General features: G+C 34.2%; 1 protein-coding gene across 4 annotated transcripts in view; it reads right to left on the minus strand.

Annotated features, from left to right (window-relative positions):
- The window catches only part of ATF7IP (activating transcription factor 7 interacting protein), a 117,039-nt gene that overhangs the window by 50,363 nt on the left and 47,642 nt on the right, over window positions 1–19,034 (minus strand). For 2 of the 4 annotated variants that reach the window (XM_029954955.1, XM_029954954.1), the window contains 4 exons: window positions 15,469–17,021; window positions 10,361–10,444; window positions 8,750–8,895; window positions 7,328–7,465 (listed from right to left, as the gene is read on the minus strand). In XM_029954955.1, coding sequence (XP_029810815.1) covers window positions 7,328–7,465; window positions 8,750–8,895; window positions 10,361–10,444; window positions 15,469–17,014 — 1,914 coding nt within the window. In that variant the 5' untranslated portion in view covers window positions 17,015–17,021. Of the gene's footprint in view, window positions 1–7,327; window positions 7,466–8,749; window positions 8,896–10,360; window positions 10,445–15,468; window positions 17,022–19,034 lie in introns of those variants that run through there. The other 2 variants (XM_029954956.1, XM_029954952.1) reach the window with 2 other exon arrangements.

The raw sequence follows: 19,034 nt of genomic DNA on the forward strand, positions 1-19,034 counted from the left end.
ATAATAACATTTGTATCATAGGAGTCCCAGAGGAAGAAGTAAGACAAAAGGGAAAGAAGGTCTACTTGAGCAAAAATGACAGCTGAAAACTTCCCTAATCAGGGAAAGGAAACAGGCATCCAAATCTAGGAGGCACAGAGAACTCCCATTAAAATCAAAAAAAGCTGGCCAACATGAAGATGTATCATACTAAAATTTGCAAAACAGAGACTTAAGGAAAGAATCCTGAAAGCAGTAAAGGAAGAGAAATCCCTAACCTACAAGGGAAGACAGATCAAGTTAGCAGAAGGTATCTCCAGAGAAACTTGGCAGGCCAGAAGAGAGTGGCATGATATATCAATGTGCTTAGTGGGAAAAATATGTGGCCAAAAATACTTTATGTAGCAAGACTGTCATTCAGAGTAGGAGAGATAAGGAATTTCCCAAACACAAACTAAAGCAGCTTGACACTAAACCAAACCCTACAAGAAATATTAAAGGGGACTCTGAATGGGAAAGACCAAAAGCAACAAAGATTAGAAAGGAATAGAGAAAATCTGCAGAAATGACAACTTTTTTTTCATGTTTTATTTATTTTTGATACAGAGAGAGACAGAGCATGAGAGGGAAGGGGCAGAGAGAGAAGGAGACACAGAACCGGAGGCAGGCTCCAGGCCCTGAGCTGGCTGTCAGCACAGAGCCTGACGTGGGACTCGAACCCACAAATGTGAGATCTGACCTGAGCCGAAGTCGGAGGCTTAACTGACTGAGCCATCCAGGCGCCCCAGAAATGACAACTTTTAAGGTAGTACAGTTATATGAAATTCTTTATTTATCAATAATCACTCTGAATGTAAATGGACATAGGGTATCAGAATGAATAAAAAGAGAAGACCTACCCAATGTTTCCTAGATGTGACTCATTTTAGACCTAAAGACACCTCCAGATAGAAAGGGATTAGAAAACCATCTATCATGCTAAATAGACATCAAAAGAAAGCCATAGTAGCCATACAAATATTAGACAAATTAGATTTTAAACCAAATACTGTAATGAGACAAGAAGAAAGGCGCTATATCATTATAAAAGGATCTCTCCAAAAAGGAAATCTAAAAATTGTAAATATTTATTCCCTCAACTTTGGAACACCCAAATATACAAATCAATTAATAAAAAATAAAGAAAATCATTGCTAACAGTGATAAGTGACTTTAACACCCCGATAACAGCAACAAACAGAACATCCAAATAAATAATCAACAAGAAAATAATCGTTCTGAATAATACACTGAACCAGATGGATTTAACAGATATATTCATAGCATTTCATCCTAAAGCAGCAGAAAACACCTTCTTTTCAAGTGCACATGGAACAGTCTCCAAAATAGAACACATCACAAATCAAAATAGAACACAAAATAGAACACATCACAAATCAGGCCTCAAGTACAAAAAGACTTAGATCATAACATGCATATTTTCAGACTATAATTCTATGAAACTTGAAGTCAACCACAAGAAAAAATTTGGAAACACCACAAATATATGGAAGTTAAAGAACATTCTACTAAAGAATGAATGGGTTAACCAGGAAATTAAAGAAGGAAAACAAAATATATGGAAGCAAATGAAAATGAAAACACAACACTCCAGAACCTTTTGGAAGGCAGTAAAGTGGACATAAGAGGGAAGTACACAGCAATACAGGTCTACCTCAAGAAACAAGAAAAGTCTCAATACACAACCTACCCTTATACCTAAAGGAGTTAGAAAAGGAACAGCAAATAAAGCCTAAAGCCAGCAGAAGAAGGAAACTAATAAACATTAAGGTACAAGTAAATTATAGAGAAACAAACAAACAAACAAACAAACAAACTTCAGAGGAACAGATCAACAAGATGAAGAGCTGGTTCTTTGAAAGAATTTTAAAAGCTGTTAAACTCCTAGCCAGACTCATCAAAAAGAAAAGAGAAAGGACCCAAATAAATGAAATCATAAATGAAAGAGGAGATCACAACCAACACAGAAATACAGCCAATTATTGTATTATGAAACATTATATGCCAACAAACTGAGCAATCTGGAAGAAATGGATAAAACTCACAAACTACCATAACTAAAATAGGAAAAAACAGAATATTAGAACAGACCCATAACCAGCGAAGAAATTAAATCCATAATCAAAACTCTCCCAACAACAAGAGTCCTGGGCCAGATGACTTCCAGGGGAGTTCTACCAGACATTTAAAGAAGAATTAATACCTATTCTCCTCAAAGTGTTCGAAAAAACAGAAATGGAAGAAAAACTTCCAAACTTCTTCTACAAGGCCAGTCTTACCTTGATTCCAAAACCAGACAAAGACTCCACTTGAAAAACTATAAGCAATATCCCTCATGAATATGGATGCAAAAGTCCTCAACAAGATACTAACAAGTTGAATCCAATAGTGCATTAAAAGAATTATTCACCATAACCAAGTGGGATTTATTCCTGGGTTGCAAGGGTGGTTCATTTGCAAATCAATCAATGTGAAACACCACACTAATAAAAGAAAGGATAAGAACCATATGATCCTGTAACAGATGTAGAAAAGCATTTGATAAGATACAGCATCCATTCTTAATAAAAACCATCAACAAGAAAGGGATAGAGAGAGCATACCTCAACATCATAAAGGCCATGTACATAAGACTCAGAGCTAATAGCATCCGGGATGGGGAAAAGCTGACAGCTTTTCCTCTATGGTCAGGAATAAGACAGGGGTGTCTGTCGACTGTCACCACTGTTATTTAACATAGTACTGGAAATCCTAGTCTCAGCAATCAGACAACAAAAAGAAATAAAGGGCATCTAAATTGGCAAGGAAAAAGTCCAACTTTCACTATTTATAGATGACACGATACTCTACGTAGAAAACCCAAAAGACCACCAAAAAATTGCTAGAACTGCTACACAAATTCAGCAAAGTCACAGGACATAAAATCACTGTACAGAAATCTGTTGCATTTCCATACACCAACAATGAAGAAACAGACAAGTCAAGGAATTGATCCCATTTACAACTACACCAAAAACAGTAAGATACCTAGGAATAAACCTAGCTAAAGACATAAAACATCTGTACTCTGAAAACTATAGAACACTTATGAAAGAAATTGAAGAGGACACAAAGAAATGAGAAAACATTTCATGTTCATAAATTAAAAGAACATTGTTAAAATGTCTATACTACCCAAAGCAATCTACACATGCAATGCAATCCCTATCAAACTACCACCAGTATTTTTCAAAGAACCTGAACAAATAAACCTAAAATTTGCTTGGAACCAAAGAAGACCTTGAAAAACTAAAGCAACCTCAGCTGATGAATGGATAAAGAAGATGTGGTGTCTGTATACAATGGAATATTACTGAGCCATTAAAAAGACTGAAATCTTGCCATTTGCCATGATGTGGATGGAACTAGAGTGTATTATGCTAAGTGAAATAAGTCAGTCAGACAAATACCAATGATTTCACTCATATGTGGAACTGAAGATACAAAATCATGAACATATAGGGTAAGGGTAAGGGATGAATCACTAAACTTTACTCAGAAACCAATATTACACTATATTTTAATTAACTGGAATTTAAATAAAAATTTGAAAATAAAGGGGTGCCTGGGTGGCTCACTCAGTTAAACATTTGACTCTTGATCTCAGTTCACATCTTGATCTCAGGGTCATGATTTCAAGCCCTGTCTTAGGCATAAAGCCTGCTTTAAAAATTTATATATGTAAAATTTATAAATTCTTCTTACTACTAAAACATGTAAAAATTCTACAGCAGAAAGTATAATAACTGAAATAAAAAATTCAGCAGCAAGGGTTAAGAGCAATAGCAGGCTATTAGTAGTTAAGTTTTGAGGGAGTCAAATGTTCTACATGGTTTTCAAATGCACCAGGGGAGGGGTTCAGCACTCCAACCTCTGTATTGTTCAAGGATCAAGCATTTATATAATATACACCTATTGTTTTTAAAGATTTTTTTTTAATGTTTATTTTTGAGAGAGAGAGAGAGAGACAGAGTGTGAGTAGGTGAGGGGCAGAGAGAGACGGATACAGAATGCAAAGCAGGCTGCAGGCTCTAAGGGGTCAGCACAGAGCCTGATGCGGGACTCTAACTCACGAGCTGTGAGATCATGACCTGAGCTGAAATTGGACGCTTAACCGACTGAGCCACCCAGGCACCCCATAATATACATCCATTATATATGTATGTACGTGTGTGTGTGTGTGTGTGTGTGTGTGTGTGTGTGTGTTAGCTTTTTCCTTAAGTGATTACTCTAGAGATTACACTTAATATCTTGAATCCCTACTTTTCAGTGTACACAAACACTTTCAACAGCATACAAATATAACTAAATATTATTTGGCCTAAAATAGACTACAGTACTGAAATACACGTTACATTGTATATAAACCTCAAAAACATTATTTTGAAGTGGGGCCAGACACAAGAAGTCATATATTGTATGATTCTGTTCATATGAAATATGCAAAATAGAGACAATCAATAAGACAAAAAGCACATTTGTGGTTGAAAAGGAGTAGGGGGAAAGGAAATGGGGAATGACTATTTAATGGATGCAAAGTTTTCTTCTGAGTTGATGAAAATGTTTTGTAACTAGATAGAGAGGACAACAATGTGAATATACTAATGCCACTGAATTGTAGACTAAAAGTTATTTTATTATCTGAATTTTACTTCCATAAAAAACTAAATATCCGAACAACACAGAAAGAAACAGGTACTAAATTGAGCTCAGTAAAATTTAAGTAAATAGCATGGCTAAGGGTAGATCATTATAGGCGGGTAAATGGGAGAAACCATATGAAGCTGAAAACCTAAAATAAAAATACTATGAACACTGATACTCTGTAGGACAGTGAAATAACTGGTAGGTATTAGGAAAAGTGGATCAAAAACTAAGAGATCCAAAAATTAAAAATCAAAATAAGAATAGTAGTACTCAACTGAGGAATCTGGATTATATGGAGGTGAATGAAACAAACATTATTTTAGAAAGATAAGTACAATGGTTGGGAAGTCCAGCAATGACTTAATAGGTAGAACCAGAGTAATCATGTAAAAGCTTGTTGCTATAATCAGGAAATTATAAAATGAAAACACATTTACAGTATTGTACATATATTTATTGAAACAAATCCACATAAAAGTGGACATGTACCTTGTGGAAAGTGAGAGGAAGCAAGATAGGCCTTAAAAAATATTTTGTTAATGTTTATTTAAAGAGGGGGAGGGAGAGAGAGAGAGAGAGAGAGAGAGAGAGAACGAGCATGAGCAGGGGAGGGACTGAGAGAGAGAATCTCAAGCAAGCTCTGGCACCACCAGCACAGAGCCAGATGTGGAGCCTGAACCCATGAACTGTGAGATCATGACCTAAGCTAAAACCAAGAGTTGGACACTCAACTGATTGAGCCACTCAAATGCCCCAAAGATAGAAATTAAAAAGTTATAATTTGACAACTCACTGTATATGTGAAACAACTGAGAGAAATCTATTTCTAGGAACTCAAAAACTATCAATGAGAAGAAAAATGGGAAGAAAGTCTTTGAAGATTTTTCTAAGAATTCAAGAATTAGGAATAAGAGGAACAATGGGAAGGGGGTTTGTGGAAGAAAGACTAGTTTGGTGTTGCAAAAATTCAGAGTCTGAGGCTACCAAGAAACACCAAGGGTAAAGGTCTATTCAATACTGAGCGATCTGGACTTGCACATTACGTAAGAATATGAAAGTCAAAATCTCATGTTCCAAAACCACAGAATGAGAAACAATGAAATCACCTTTGTAAATCTTCAAACATTTTAAAGGTCTAATTCAAAATTCTCAACAGTATTAGTAAAATAAAGTTTAGTAATTAAACAACACTATCACTATTAGAAAGACATGCTAAAGGAAGAAACAGGACTAGTATTGTTCTAAATTACAAAATTACTACAAAGATCTTATTACTAAAAAAAATCTAACCTCAATAAAAATTAACAATTTTCAACCAAGAAAAGAAATTTTAGGCTAAGAAATAGAACATAAATTCCAGTCACATTTGGATGCAATTTGCTTGATAACTAGAAAACAGTGACTCTATTTTCATGGACTACTTTGCTGTCACTTGTTTGTTTTTAATGTTTATTTCTTTATTTTTGAGAGAGAGAAAAGAGAGCACACACGTGGGGAAAGGGCAGAAAGACAGAATCTCAAGCAGGCTCCATGTCCCCAACATGGCGACCAAGCCCATGAACAGAGAGATCATGACCTGAGCCAAAATCATCAGTCAGACATTTAACCAAATGACTGCCCAGATGCCCCACCTCATTTGTAAAATAAACCTCTATAAGTGGTTTGCAAACTCATCATCTGTAGACTATGCTCCAATTTCAGAAAGCCTAATAGAAACCACACATTTACTTATGACAGAATAAATGTACTGATAAAAATTTCTAATTTCTTAGTCTTGGAATAAAATGAATTACTACAGCATGTTATCATGTGTTCATTTCAGTCAATTAGAAGCTCTGGCACTGCATGTTAATATACAGTTATATTTAATAAAAAAGGAAGTAGCAATTACTAACAAATATAAGTTAACTAATATCCTCATAACGTGTGATCCGTGGCAGGAAGTGGATTAATATAAAAAGAATCACTTACAATAAATATTATTTAGTACTTATGCCATGCTAGATACTACCAACCTTTCTTCAGTGACTAAAAAATACTTAAAAACCACTAAGATAGGTCTTGAAACTCTATTATGTGCTGAACTGTGTATATGTGTCTCAAAAGTTGATACATTGAAGTCTGAACTCCAAGTATCTCAGAATGTGACTCAATTTGGAAACAGGGTCTTTACAAAGGTTATTAGTTAGGATAAGGTCATACTGGAGTAGGGTGGTCTCCAATCCAAAACAACTGGTTTCTTCGTACAAAGGGGAAATTGGGGCACACACAGGTAAACTGTCATGTGAAGACAAAGTCAGTGATCAGGATGAAGCTTCTACAAGCAAGGAACGCCAAAACTGTCAGAAGCTAGACGAGACACATGGAAAAGATTTTCTTACAGCCCTCAAATAGAACCAATTGTGCCAACACCTTGATCTGAGACTTTTAGCCTCCAGAACTATGAGACATTTGTTGTTTAAGCCTCCAGTTTATGGTACATTTTTTATGTCAGCCTTAGCAAACAAATGGAGACTCCTTTTACTTCTAATATTTTAAAAATGTGCCCTCAAAAATAATAAAAATAATGACACGAGTATACAATTCAAGTCGGTATACAAACCTGTAGTTCAGTAATAACTGTTTTGTGTCTCTTGTTACATTCAATCTTTTCCACTCGTGTTTTCAATTCTGCCAAAGTCTTATCAAATACAGCACACTGTAGTGCACACAATTTTTCTTCTAGCAACCACTGTACAACCTAAAGAGATAACACATTTCTTTGTTACAGCAAAGTAGATAGTTCAGCAAGCAGCAAACGGTACATATTCTTAAGTACTAATAAGACGGTGCTGATGTATTGATTAGTGTACTGAAAAATATGCTGGCATTCATAACCCAATGTCATCTGCTGAAGGCCTCCACTTCTACATATGTAATATCTGCTATGATAGAATTATACTAAAAATAGAAAATTTCCAGAGGGTGAAATTTTATAAATAATTTTAAATTTAAGTTTTACTATTTATTTCTCATAACTTCTACTGTGATTCAAAGGAAATTAGTTAAAGGAAAAGACCAGTTTTTAAAATTTCTAATCTGTTGCAGATGATAATTTTTGAGACACTAAGAATGTCATTGCACTATGAAATTTCTATAAAATATTTCTGAATGCCTACTCACAATCTACATATTTATCTTATTTTGGATCCATAATAAATAGAATAATATATGGTATATGTCCACAGCCCATACTTGAGTAACACTGTTCCAGAGGAGTAAATTCTCAGTACACTTAGAAGTCTCAAATAGAAGTTTCAAATTTCTTTCACCTATCTTCATATTTGTAACAACTCTATGAAAAAGACTACGGAAGCATTATTAGCTCCATATGACAAATTTAAAAAAGCTGGAAGAAAAAAGAGCCACCTTTTATTGCCTCGCTATTCCTTTTTCTAATGTGTATATTTATACTGTATCTTAGTGGAAGGACAGTAATCTAAAACCTAGACTAGTTATAATTTCATCATTAAATTTCCAAGACCTGAAAAAATTAATTTCACCTGAGTTTCATATTCCTCTTAAAAAGGCATATCATAAATATCTATTAAAACATTTTGAAATATATATTAAATGCTATGGATTTTCAGTATTTCTAACTCTAGTTGTGGTGGACATTTCCAAAATCCATATTTAATTACTCCCTTTCCCTTATCATTCTAAGGCCCTAACATTTTTAATACTAAGCCTAAAGTATATAACAAAGATTTATAATACAGGAACTTACAACCATGAAACCAGCTTATAAGAAAGATTAAAATTGTAACATGTAGGACTCTAATATTTCCACTAGGACAAAGTTCAATATAGAAGAAAAAATAAAATCTGAAAACTCTTTAAAAACAAATAATAAGCTTAACTACTTTCTTCAAGTTCTATGAAAAACCTAAATATGCCAGTTAAATACAGAATGTCAAAAACCTCGTATAATAAAAATGGTCATGTTTTTTATTTAATATGGTTTTTAATTTATAATCTGTAACACCTTTTGTAGCTTCTGGTTAATATCTCCCTTGGCTGTAATCTTCACTTGAAATTCTGCCTCATATTCTTCTTCCATGTATCGACGACGTTTGGACTGTACGTTGTCCATGTCCTCTGACTTAGAACGCTTTCTTCTGGAAAATTCACCTGAGAACAAAAAGCATGATTAGTCAGTTTTTTATTATTGACCTTAATGCCTCTTTTCCATTCTCAGAAATTTGTTATTTTAGCTATCACAACAATACCATTCTCAATCAGTTATTTTATGAATTGTCTTTGAGAGTAGAAAAGTGGGTAGGTAGGGGTGCCTGGGTGGTTAGGCATCTGACGCTTGATTTAGGCTCAGGTCACGATCTCACTGTTCATGAGATCTGCCCCTCTCTCTCCCTCTGTAGCTTGCGTGTATTTCTTTCTTTCTCAAAATAAATACACTTAAAAAAAAAAGTGAGTATGTAGCTTTTAAGCTCTGAGCTTGAAATGATTTTCAATATACTGAACAATGGCTAAGCAATGTACAATGTGAACATAAAACATTCTTTCCTTGAGAATCACCTAAAATATGAATATGAGATATGAGAAATCATCTCATATTTATTCCCTTTCCTAAACTTTATATTGCACATGTATCCTTTAACAAAATATATTATTCATTCTCATGTCACAGATTTCTAACAACTGTGCATAGCTTTATTTAATTCTTCCTTTTCAGTAGATTCTTTTTCTCAGTAAACTTAGAAAAATTCTTACTTAATCATTAGCTTTAGGAAAATAACATAAGATTGAACAGTTATTCTTAACATATCCTAATGAATTTCAAATAAATAAAAATAAAATTAATGTCATTATAAATTTGATAAAGACATTCAAAGGTCTTCATTTAGAAAATTTATATTTCAAATATTGGTAACATTCATGAGATCATATGCAAATTTTATTATCTGGTTTCTTTTTTCAATATATTAAAAGTATAAATACTAAAATCTCCACTTAAATGGAAATGTCCTTATGTCATCATAAGTATCCCTCTCCACTTTTCTCTATATCCATATGACTATGTGCCTACTCTTAAAATTCATTCTCTTCTACAATTTCTCTTGTAATCATAACTTTTACAGTCATACATGGAAACCAGAATGACAAGATACAGAACCTAGGTTTCCTGACTTCTAACCTGATGATAATCTTATAAACCAAATGACACTACATTCCATCAATTCCACATCCCATGAAGCTTAAGAACCTTAAGAAGACTAAGACACATAATTTCATTCATTTATATCACTACTGACAAAATTATTACAGTCCCATGCTCTAAATAGAAATCTAAAACAATTTATCTCAGACATTCAGATAGTACTTTACTAAATAGTAAGCTTAAATCTTTCTTATGGAACAATGAAAAGTATAAATAAAATAAAACACTGAAGTATATGAAATAATACTTTCAAAGATCGTTGGGTTAGCTATCAACAAAATGACTGAAGTGTGTTTCACTTAAACTGAAAAATTTTTAAATCATCTCAAGGAAATTAAAGTATATTTCACAGCTTTAAAGAAGAAACAATGAGTCACCAGCTTTTTAAACTAGGTCAAGGTTTTTGTACATGCTTACTTTTCTCAGAAGGCCTTTCATCTTCATTTATTACTTGCTCTTCTTCCTCAGGTTTGTTGTCCTTTTCGCTAGTTTCTACTTCTACTGTAACAAAAATTTAAAAAAGGTAAGCTTACTTCCATTAGCACTCAGCAGCTCATTGTAATTTACATTTTTGATATTAACTATCCTGTCAATAAACAGCCTCAAAATCAGCCTCAAAATGTGACATTTTAGGAATAGAAAGGGAGCATAGAATGACAAAGTCCAGTTTTAAAAGCACTTAATGTGGAAAAAAAACTCATAGTATAAATTTTTAAACAAAGAATCTTACTTAGTAACTTATTGTCGATAGTAGGTTAATAAAATGTGAAAATTATTATAAGGCATTTAGACTCCATTACATTCAAGTATCAAAATTAAAGTACTATAGTAGTGTGACAATTAAAAAAATTACAAAGTACTAGCAAATTCAAAACAACTCAAATTTCAATGAGACAGATTAAATCATTAAGTTATTTTAATGATTATGAGATAGTTCATAAAATGGAAATGGAAAACCTGCCCTAAAGATAATGAAAGTTTAACTTAATTGATGCCAGTGCCAACAAACAAGTGCATGACGTACATTACTTCATATCCTCAGTATAATCCTATACATTATTTCTGCCATAGTATAGATGAGAAAAGTCCAATGTACAAAAAGGTTAATTTTCACAAGGCATATAATAAAATATAACAACTAAAGAATGCTTCTGCTAAAGATGTTTATACAGATGTATTGTTAAAACAAATAAAACCCCAGAGGTACCAGAAAGGGTCTTTAGTTAATCAATCGATATCTCCGCAACTAACATAATCATCAAATGGGGAAGAAGAACAAATCACTAACATGTTTGGGTTTCTATTTTTCCTCCTTACATCACTGCAACTGGCTCCCCGGGGGTTTCAATAAAGCACAGTGTTTCACCATATTCTGCAACCAAAATTAAATAAGTAATCACAAAAAATACAGCATTATATAAAGATTTTGATATGGCATTTCTTCTCTAAACAGTAAGTTTTAAGCCCAAACCCTGATGGTAGAAGTCAAGGCTAAAATGACTGAGAAGACCTATTAGGTGAAAACAGGATCACTGATGAACTTATTAAGGCCCTTAAGAATATTTTTTTCACACTAAGGTAAAACAATAAAGCTGGAAACCATGACTACTGCCAAAACAAAACAGTTAACAGAGCACATAAAGATTATTAAAACTATTTTTTTTAAGTTAGCTCCACACCCAATGTGGGACTTGAACTCATGAGCCCGAGATCAAATATCACTTGCTCTAGTGACAGAGCCAGCCAGGTGCCCCAACCAAACCTATTTATAAGCTTTAAAATAAATATTAAAAATAAATAAATAAAAATAAAATAAATGAGCATTAGAAAATTAATACTCCATTTATCATGCTCATTAGAAATATTTTAGGATACCATCCTTCAACTCCAGTTTCAATGAAATGAAAATTTGCTCCCTTATAGATCACAAACTCATTACAAAGCATACTTTTCTATATCTAGTTTTCCAAATCCTCCTGATTTTAATACTGAGGGTGGTGATTCCCGAGTTTCTTAGTCCCCAGTCTCCAGAGACACAGAGTAACTAGACTGCTTGAGATGAAGGTTTATAGAGTCTTTATTTTCCAAATTATGATACCACCCAAAGAACAAATTTCACTTTATCAATAATGCCACATTTTGCTGATATGCCTTGTGAGGTTGAAAATCTTTATGTTTATTGGCTATTTGTATTTCCTTTTCGATAAATTCATCAATATCACATCACTAATAACAATTAGGAAGGAATGCTAGCAAGATCAAAATCAAATTCAATTAAAGAGTAAGTAGGAGAAGAAAAATTAGTGCTAGCCTATTACTATAATGTGAAGAATGGCTCTGAAAGAGGAGAAAGAGATGGAACAGGAGCTAGAGAAAAAAAGAGTCCATAACATAGAGGGTGAGTGGAAGATAAACTAATGTGTACACCTCCTCTAGGGCTATTTGAACTTTTTCAGAGATAAATTTTCAGAGATAAATTTTTATTTTCCTTGCCTTCTTAATAAACAGATTATGATTTTAATAATCTAATGAGGATCATTTATCACATAGTAATATACAACAATATAATAATAGTGTCTTCAGGCCTACTCAGTATATCTGCAATACTTTTTAGGTCTTTCTTTTACTATTATAAAATTAAAATGGCTTTTGTTTTTGCTTTCTGGTATCTTTCATTATTTTTTGCTGCTGCTCAAAGCCATCATAACTGTTATATTTAAAACAAATTTGCTAAAAAAAGTGCTTGAAATGACAAGGTTTATGTTTTCAAATTAGTATACCACATAAATATTAGTAGCTAGAGGGAAGAGCCAGAGTTCAGTCCTCCAATTTATAACTCTGTGTTCTGAAAACATTAAAAATTAGTCAAGAATTGGTAAATGATGAAAGTAATACCTCCAAAGGTGCACAGCAACAAAAATCGCATGTACTATAGTCGCCCCTTATCTGCAGAGGCTATTTTCCAAGACCCCCAGTGGGTGTCTGAAACCACGGATAGTACTTAACCCTACATGTTTATCCCATACATACATATTTATGATAAAATTTAATTTATAAATCAGGCACAGATTAATGATAACTAATAATAATTATAGCAGTATACTGTAATAAGTTATATAAATATGGTCTCTCTCAAAATATCTTATTGTTCTGTATGCAGTTCTGATGATGTGAAATGATAAAATGCCTATGTGATAAGATGAAGTGAGGGGAATGATACAGACATCGCCATGTAGTGTTGGGACTACCATTAACCCAGAAAGTCAATACTAAAGACAGGAAGTCAGAAGAGGAATCATCTGCTGCCAGACCATGGTTGGCTGTGGGCAACTAAAACTGAAAAACCTGAAACCATGGAAAGTGAAACCGTTGATAAAAGGGGACTACTGTAACTACCGTAACAGATTCCGCTACCATGTGAAGAGAATAGGGTACAGTTTTAAGACTAATGAAGAAAATATACTTCAATGTACTCTATACAAAATTTCCTTGGGGGATTGGGGAAGGGAGAACAGGAAATAAAAGTTTACTTACTAGCTAAGAAATTAAATCTATCATTACACTTATGATGCTAATAGCATAAAATAAGACAAAAGTCTAAAAGTAAGTCACCACACATGTAAACACACATGTCTTGGCATTTTATAGCATTGAGTGAGAAGGATGGTTCTCAATATCAAATCCCAATATAAAGGTAAAATGTATAAATTTATGAAATAATAACATGCAATAATTTGCTATGGCTTTCTTACATAGTCTTCCAAAAGGTTTTTTAAGGACTTACCCTAATACCACTCTCTCTATAAACACTTACTGAATGAATGAGTTCAGGTCACCCTAAACATGGTACTTACTTATCTTTCCAAAATGTAAACTTCATCATGTCATTCTCTGCTTGAAATCATTTGATGGCTCCCAAGTACTGTTAGAATGCTTTAGCAATGTAACCAAGGTCTTCCATAATACACCTCTTATATTATCAATTATTCATTCACTCCATAAATATTTACTGAGCACAGACCCAAGCATTATTTTGACCTGATGATGGTGGCTCAGAGCAAGGGTGATGATAATGGATGATAAGAGTCTGGATTCTACATCTATCCTGAAGGTAGGGGCAACAGGATTTCCTGATGGACTGATGGAATATGGGATACAGAGAAAAGTAAGAATGGCTCCAAGATTTTTGGCCTGAGCAATTAAGAGGGATTAAACCCCATGTTATGCAGTGACAAGAAAAGTGCTGTCCTAAATACATTTATGTTTTTATACAGTTACCTTTCTATAAACTCGCAGAGTATCAATGTAACATTATTAACTGTATTCACAGTATTGTATTTAATGTCCTGTGAATGAATTCTTGTCTGCATCCTGAAGGCAAGTACTAAATTTCATCTTTAAGTCCCCAGAACCAAGAAGAGCTTGGCCTGTCTCTCTATACAGCTTTAATAAATGAATAAATACTCTTTGGAAATGAAGTCATTTTTTAATAAGATAAAGATCTCTACCTCCAAATCCTGGTATTATCTATTGGGGAAAAAACATCCCCAGTGTCTCCTAGGCCTCTGTTTTTTCTTTTGAACAAACTAGAAACCAAATACTGTGTTTAATGCTACAAGGTCACTCCTCTCACAGAGTTCTAAGGCAAAGAAAGTGACATCATGATATACATGCCACTCTGAAAAGAACTGAGAAGTTTTAAACAGAAATGATATTTGAGTTTGACCATGAAAGCAAAACAGAATTTTTATCACTTTCCTTTTTCTCTAGGAATTATAAAAGAGATGGAAAGACAGGCTTCTGAACAAATTATGAAGTTTATATACTTTTATATGAAGGGTCTGAAATTAACCTAAAGGTAACAGGGATCCAACAGAAGAGAAGAACGAAATCAAATAAAAGATTTCAGTTACAGAGAGATCATTCAGAAGACACAGGGAAAAAGAGTAAGTTGGTGGAATCAAGAGGGCTCAGAAAGCAAACAGATGAAGTCTTTAACAAATAGAGTATGAGGCTTCAAGGTTTCTGGATTCTAGCAATGGTGGTGTCATTTTCCAGACAAAGAATATTGAAAATGGGAAAATCAATTGTAAAATGGGATTTGTTATACTTGAAGCAAACAAATTCAAGCAGTTGCTTTTAGACTCTAAGTTACTTGGTTGCTAAGTGATAGAAAAAGCAATTGTTAGGACTTTGATCAATTACGCACTGATTTAAAATTGTCATCTCACAGTATTCTATCTGTCCATCTCATCTTTTTATTTCTAGACAACAGGCCCTGTAAGGGCAAGAGCCATATTTTCCAGTTATTTCACGCCCTTCTTGTCACCTCACACACGACTGCTCTCAGAGTAGATACTCGGTAAATCCAAATTGTGTTAAGGATCTATGAAGAGATGATTCCAGTCACCATCACTCTCAACTTTCTCTGCAACTAAAAAAATTTTAGACTTTCTAAGAATGCTTTATTAAGCAGTTTATCAAACCTAATCAAAATCTTTATAAAACTTAAGTAGTACGCTTACCTGGAGAGCATGTTTCATTTTGTGATATAGCTTCAGACTCATCTTTTTCACCAGAAATATCCTCCTCGTCAGAGAGGACCAAAAAGGCTTCTTTTGGCAAACTCTCACTACTTTCTTGTTTAGATGGTGAACCAAAAGAACCTTCCATCTTCTCTTCCAAATCTGGATTTGTCTCATCGACTGGAAGAAGAGAAGTTTTAGAAAAGCAAGTAAGTTCATCTTCGGCAGGTGCAAGCTTTTCCAAAATAGGAATAATTTCATCTGTCTCCATAGAATCTGTATTTTCCAAGATAACCTCATTTTTGTCATCTTTTGTAACATTTTCACTAATGGTTTCTGCAAGGTCTGCAGAATTTTCATTTTCATTCTTTTCACTTTGGTCAATTTCCATGCTGCTAGATATAGCCTCCTCTCCAAGAGCAGGTTCTGTGACAGTATCTCCCTTTACCTTCTTTTCATTTTCAGGAGGTAGATCCGAACAAACAACTGTATCATCTGTTTCTAGAGTTTCTTCATCACCATTGACATCATCAGCTTTATTTTTCTCATCAAATGAGAAAATTTGGTCTAATTTTTCATTATCTCCATTTTTTTCAAGAAAATCATCACCTTTATTGCCACTAAGCTCTGTAATGTCAGTTTCAGGGACAGTTTCACAACCTGGTATAGAACTTGGTTCAAAGGCAGGATCAAAGGCTGATTCAGAAGTCAGTTCATCAGATGTAGGTTTATCAGAGGCCAGATCACCAGAAGCTGGATCACCAGAGGCCTGATCACCAGAAGCCGGATCACTAGAGGCTAGATCACCAGAGGCTGGATCACCAGAAGACAGATCACCAGAGACTGAATGATCAGAGGCTGGATCACTAGACACTGGCTCACCAGAGACTGATTCACTAGGGATCGATTCAGCAGAGACCAAGTCACCAGAGAATGTTTCACTGGAGACTGTTTCACCAGAGACTATTTCACCAGAGGTGGGATCACCAGAGGTGGGATCGCCAGAGGCGGGATCACCAGAAGTGGGATCACCAGAAGTGGGATCACCAGAGGTGGGATCACCAGAGGTTAATACTTCAGAGGTTAGATCTTCAGGGACTGAATCTCCAGCAGCTGGATCTCCCATAGCCAGATCAACGGAGGCTGGCTCATCAGAAGACGGTTCAGCAGTCAGTTTACACACAAGCTCAGGAACTATATTATTAGGAGACAAAGAGTCATGCTTTAAGTCATCATCCTGCTGATTTTTTACATTAACATTTAAGGTACAGGAGGTTTCTTTCCATTCTGATTTACTTTTTTCAGGGTCAAAACAAAGCTCTTCAATGCCATTCACCTCCTCCTTGTCAATAATACAATCCATATTTTCCAAAGGTGAAGTTGGGTCCAAATCTCCATTTTCATGGTTGCCATTTAACAGCTTGACATCAGCTTTCAACAGTTCTTCTTTGACCTTGTACACTGCTTCAAGCTGCTGACGATCACTCACTCTCATTGTTTTTCGAGCCTTGAAGACTTTTTTCTGAGGTTCTTCTATACTATCCATTTTGAATCTTTAAAAAGAGAAAGAAAGAGAGTTTAATAATTAAAAACAAAAGACCCCTAATCATAAACAAATTGCAAATTGATCTTATAAGCAAGCAGCCTTTCATGTAATTTTGAAATAATAACACATAGAAAGCATAATAATCCTTGCTGTATTTATTTTCATATAAATTGGATTTATGTAATATAATGTTAATGACAGGTACAGTCCATAGAAGATCAATTATTAGGAAGTATTAGGGGGGAAAAATGACTCACTTGCTAAGACAACTCACAATAGGAAATATTTATAAATAAAATATTTGCAAGTAATGTATCTAAGAGATTTGCATTTAAAAAGTATTAAATACTATTACAACTGAATAACAACAAAAATAACCCAACTTAAAAATGGACAAAGGAATTGAATACACATTTCTCTAAAAGACATATAAATTGCCAATAAACCAACTGCCAATAAGCACTAAAAATGAGAAGATGCTCAACATTATTAGTCATCAGAGAAATGTAAGTCAAACTGCAATGAGATACCACTTCACACACACCAAGATGGCTATAATCAAAGAAAATAAGGAGCACTGATAAGGCAGACAAACTGAAACCTTCATACAACGCTGATAGGATTATAAAATGGTGTAGCTGCTTTGGAAAACAGTCAGGCAGTTCTGCATCATGTTAAGCACACGTTGCTAATTTTCTATCTTTCCTCTTTTACAATACACATAAAGCTATAAATTTCCCTTTTAACGTTGCTTTAGCTGCATCTCATATTTTGATGTATCATATTTTCATTGTTACTCTGTTAAAATACTAATTTCCACTGGGATTTATTCTTTCACATGTGAGTTATTTAGAGGTTTCTTTAAAAAATATATTATGACTATGTGAAGCTCCTTTAAAAAATACAAGGTTGGTCTCACAATAAAAAAAGAAAAAAACAACATCAAGCAATGAAGATTAAGTGAGTCATGAAGCATTATGGCTTTATCTCAGGCCCAATCAAGGTATCCATTTGACAAAACTTTATTAGAACCCTAAGCCCCAATACCTCAGAATGTGAACTTATTTAGATAGTCTCTGCAAAGGTAATCAAGTTAAAGTAAGGTCAGTAGGTGGGCCCTAATCCAATATGATTGGTTTCCTTATAAAAAGGGGATAATTTCAATATAGAGACATGGAGAGCCATGTAAAAACTGGAGTTAGGCTGTCACAAGTCACAGGTAGGAGGGACATCTTTATTTCCTAGTTCCTGCAGGGCCCTGGGTCACCTTGATTTCAGACTTCTAGCCTCTAGAACTATGAGACAATAAATTCCCTACTTAACAAAAGGGGGAAAAAAACCTTCAAAGAATGTGATTCACTGCATAAACAGAATAGAGAGTGAAAATAAACACCAGATCATCAACAGACAAGACCATTCATTTGACAAAATTCAACGTTAACTCAAAATTAAAATTCTCAAAAAAACTTAGAAGAAACAAATACGATAAAACCTATCTACAAAAAAAAAACCCTACAGATATCATACTTAATGGTGAAATAAGATTAGAACCAAATCAAGGATGTTCTCTAATACCATTTATATGTTAACATCTAGCCAGTGTAGAAAGGCAAGCAGGAGTACAAGAATTTGGGCCTGGAAAAAACAATGTAACCAGTCTCTAATGGAATAAAACAGAAGTCTTTTAAGGACTAAGAGGCACAGGAAGCAATAATATTGCTTTCATTTTGGATATTCATTTATCATCACCATTACCTGTAGGAATGACAGTAAGATATACTTGCTTCAGTTGGAGAGGGAGAAAAAAGCAGCCTCCGACATCTGGGAACTTATCTGACACAGCTAGACCTCATTGTTATAAATTGACTTGATGCTTAGAGTTAAGCCATGTTGTTCTCCTCTGGACATAAAATCACCCAAATTAGGCAAGGTCACTGTGCAACCCATGAAATATCAAACCTCTCCCTCTCCGATTAAATGATTGATGCCTACTTTTTTTTTAATCAATTATAGCTTTATC

Source organism: Suricata suricatta, chromosome 10, assembly GCF_006229205.1.
Source record: "Suricata suricatta isolate VVHF042 chromosome 10, meerkat_22Aug2017_6uvM2_HiC, whole genome shotgun sequence".
Taxonomy (NCBI): Eukaryota; Metazoa; Chordata; class Mammalia; order Carnivora; family Herpestidae; genus Suricata; species Suricata suricatta.